The sequence below is a fragment of the Cyprinodon variegatus genome, unplaced genomic scaffold, assembly GCF_000732505.1.
Source record: "Cyprinodon variegatus isolate N-32 unplaced genomic scaffold, C_variegatus-1.0 Scaffold1416, whole genome shotgun sequence".
In the NCBI taxonomy this organism is placed as follows: domain Eukaryota; kingdom Metazoa; phylum Chordata; class Actinopteri; order Cyprinodontiformes; family Cyprinodontidae; genus Cyprinodon; species Cyprinodon variegatus.
In genome coordinates, this window is record NW_015151869.1 from 128,234 (window position 1) to 132,408 (window position 4,175).

At 37.8% G+C, this 4,175-nt stretch overlaps 1 protein-coding gene across 1 annotated transcript in view; it reads left to right on the forward strand.

Annotated features, from left to right (window-relative positions):
* LOC107103296 (protein SON-like) overlaps nt 1–4,175 on the forward strand; it is a 23,436-nt gene that overhangs the window by 14,874 nt on the left and 4,387 nt on the right. Inside the window, exons 12-13 of the mRNA XM_015402947.1 lie at nt 1,135–1,250; nt 1,894–1,995. Of these exons, the coding sequence (XP_015258433.1) occupies nt 1,135–1,250; nt 1,894–1,995 (218 nt within the window). The remainder of the gene's footprint in view (nt 1–1,134; nt 1,251–1,893; nt 1,996–4,175) is intronic.

Consider the following 4,175-nt stretch of genomic DNA (forward strand, 5'->3'; position numbering starts at 1 on the left):
AGGAATTGTCGCGTTTCCATTAAATCTACGTAGAATTCAACCGTTGATGCGTAGCTAAGGGTGGTTTTGGTTTAGCCTAGCGATGTTAGCGCACCGATGTTAGCGCGACTCTTAACTCGCTCACTCAAATAGCGCTGAAACAATTTATCGGATTAATCGATAATTGAAATAATCGTAAACTGATTTAGTAATCGATTAACTGTTAACTCAACTGTAGAGACTCTAAAACAGGCTTTATCATCGTAACACAAAAAAACGTCCTCTGAGTTTCTCTGGAATTGTCTCGTTAAATCTAACTAGAATTCAAACATCGATGGAATCAAAAAGTCGATTAATCGTAAATTTTTTTTTCAAATTTTTTTCAGATTAGAAGTTTTCTATCTTTTTTTTTACTAAACGTTTTAATTAATTTTAATATTTTTAATGAAAAAATATTTGGAGGTAACTTTGCTGCTTTCTCAGATTTTTTCTTTTCTTTTTTTAATTATTTTTCCAATTTCTTTTCAGATTAAAAATAGTCTTTTTTTTATATCTGATGCAGGATTTTGAATGGAATGCAATTAATAAAAAATATTAAACTAGTAAAAACTAAAAAAGTGGGAAAAAAATTGTAGTAGAGACTAAAACTGGCTTTTAGCAGACAGATGAACTCGCTTAGAGCAGGAATTATAAAAAACATTTTGAATTTAACATAAAAAATATATATATAAAAAAAAAGGATGCTGCCAAATTTTCTGTATCTGCAGGGAGAAAAAAAATCCACATTTCTTCCACTTTTTGACCTCCCAGTTCAACCAGTTCAGTCTATTCCCCTACTAACCTGGAGAGAATATAATAACTGGTAGCTGCAGATTAAAGCAGCAGATTTAATCTGGATGAACCAGGAACTCTGAGAAAAGATATTTCTGGTTAAAACAAAGAATGAACAGAAAACTGGAAATAAAAGAAAACTAAATATCCAGAAAGTAAAAACTGATTTTTATGTGAGTTTTATGTTTATCTGTTGCCTTGTTGATGTTTTCACCTCAAAGATGCTGTCAGTCTGACAGAAAGCTACTATTGATCAAACGGGTGCGAACGCCCCGCCCCCTCCTCGCCGCACTGCTCTGATGTCTGCTCTTTATGGTTGCGCAGGGAAGCACCCGGTCTCCGCTCTCATCGAGCTGTGCAACAAGAAACGGATCGTGCAGCCGGACTTCGTCATGGTCAACCACAGCGGCCCAGATCACCGCAAGAGTTTCCTCTTCAAGGTCCGTTAGACCATTTCTATTAGCGTTGGCTATATTAGAGATTAATCTGGATTATTTAATGCTCAAGAGATTAATCAATATTAATTATTAGAAAGAATCCTTGAAAAATTAGTTCAGATAAATTCTTTTAGTCTTAAGTTGATTGGAAAGTTAATTGGAAGAAAAAAACACTATTTAGTCTTAAGGTTTGAAAATAAGATCCAATTTTAAAAAGAAAAAGAATTTATTTCTAAATTAACTTTTTTTTATGAAAATGTTCTAATCCGTATTATTTCCATTGTTTATATTTCAAAGTAGATTTAGTCTTTTTAGAAATTTGAAAGACTTAAAAATTGTTTTGATGAAAACTAGGTTTGAGGGTAAATTTGCTGTTTGTTTTTTTTTTTATATTTCTCTTTTTGTCTTTCTGAAGAGAATCTGATCCAGGAATTTGAAAATAATGCAATTTGTAAAACTCATTCTGAAAAACAGAAATCTGTAAAACCTAAAAAGGGAGAAAAAAAAATAAATACCCTACCAGAAATAACAATAAGTAAAACGGTTTCTCCTTTTATTTTCTTAAAGCCATTTGTAAACTCTTTCCTGCTGCAATAATAATGGAGCAGATTTCCCTCCATAGTTATTAACGCTACACTGCCTCCAGGTGACGGTGAACGGCGTGGACTACCAGCCGCAGACCGCCAGCCCCAATAAGAAGCACGCCAAGGCAATGGCCGCCACCGTGGCCCTGCAGGCCCTGGGAGAGGTAACCCTGCACTGCATGATGGGAGCTCAACGCCACCATGCTTCCTGGATCCACAGAACAGCTGCTCCTTCCTTCCTTCCTTCCTTCCTTCCTTCCTTAAAGAATGCAATTTTTAAAACTTAATCTGAAAAACAGAACAAAAATTGTGAAAAACTAATAGAAATAACAGTAACATTTTGAAATAATGACATTTGAACATAAACACTCAATATAAGTAAAATGAAGTTCCTCTTGAAACTCATAAAGACTAAATTTATGTTTAAATCCAAATCCATTTATTTTACAAACTATTTAGTGTGGAAAATGAATTTAATATTTAGTTAAAATAATAAATATGCAGTTAGAATAATAATTTAGTCAAATTTTTATAAATGAAAAACTGACACAGTGAAAAAATGAATTTGAAAAAGATAAAGCCTTTATTTTTCTCTTAAAAGACGCTTAATAACCATAAATATAAATTTTTGACCACCTAACTTTACAAACGGCGCCCATAGAGGAAAGGCCTGCTACCACCTCAGCATCTAATCAGCTTCCAGATGTTTTCATGTGGAGATTCAGGGCGATTGTCTAAGTGCTGATAGAGGGGCTCAGATGTTCCCGCGGGTCAGACAGCCGTAGAGTCAACCTTCCGTTTTCTTCCAGAGTGCAAAGCTCCGTTTGTGTGACTTTGGTTTGGCGGCGATGTGCTGACGTACGTTTCCACCGGTAAAGAGCAGCAGCCTCAGAGGCGGCGAGCCGCCGCAGCTTTTTGAAGGTTGTCTTTTTATAAGGTCAATCCCTGATATCCAATATTCCAGATGTTTTGCTGCTCTGAGATAACATCTGCTGCCGTTTGCCAACACTCCTCAAAGGTTGTTCCCCAGCTGGTGAGGAAAACGGATAAATAATGTAGAAAAGGATATTTTAAATGCATTTGTAAAGATTTTGGATTTAATAAATTATTTATCTGGAAATGATGGATTATTGGTCAGATTATGGATGAAAGTTTTCATCCTGCGTCATTTCAACTGTCCACAAGCATGTGAATAGTTAGCTTAGTTAGCCTTTAGCTTTACCTTCATCCACTCCATCCTACTGCTAAAGATCAAAGCATTCCATCAGTATATTTTAACCTTCTGTTGATCTATGAAATAAAAAAGTGTCTCCAGTTTCCCGTTGAACCGTTCTGGCATCGTTGTGGATTGCTGCAGACCGCATCGGATTCTATCTTTCCTGTTTAGCAAAAACAATAAAAAGTGGCGATGTTCCAATGAAATGGTATCATGGTTCTATTGCCTGGTATCTATGTAGGCAATAAAACCATGATAGCTTCATAGCTCTATTACAGAAGAGGATTAGAACCACTGAAAAAAACATTAACTGATTTTTAAGATTTATTTCAGTATAATATGAGAAAAAGGTCAGAATCCTGACTTTAATCTCAGAATTCTGACAGCTAGCAAACGTGTTAGCATCAAGCCGTAGCCATGTCTGTTTTATAGACTAGCTCTCTTGTTTTAATTATCTTCTGTTTTTCCATTAATCAAATAGCATCACCATGGATCCCTCAGGGATGAAAAAGTCTCCTAATTCCATCATTAGTTCTGTTCCAATCACCCAGAACAGCAGACCGAGAACAGACAAAGTCCCCAGATGTTTTTCTGGCCCCTCCCTCTTTACCCATCATGCATCAGAGCAGACCTGTCCGTTCTCCAGACTAACAGCTGTCCCAGCATGCACTGCGGCAGCAGCAGCTTCCAGTATTAAGTTAAAAGTTCTGTTTTCTGTTGCTGTTGTTCTATAAAAGTACGTTTTAAGATCATTCGAGGGAAGAACATTATACTCTAGGCTTCACTATATGGCCCATTTATTGATTTAATGCGTAATTTAAAAGTTCAGATGTTGAGAGGACCACGGAAACTAGCAGACCGCTAGAGCTAACGTTGGTCCGTCTGTAGCGGCCAGGGCTAACGTAAGCTCGTCTGCAGCGGCCAGGGCTAACGTAAGCCTGCGGCCAGAGCTAACGTTGGCCCGTCTGCAGAGGCCAGGGCTAACGTTGGCCCGTCTGCAGCGGCCAGGGCTAACGTAAGCTCGTCTGCAGCGGCCAGGGCTAACGTTGGCCCGTCTGCAGCGGCCAGGGCTAACGTAAGCTCGTCTTCAGCGGCCAGAGCTAACGTAAGCCCGCGGCCAGAGCTAAC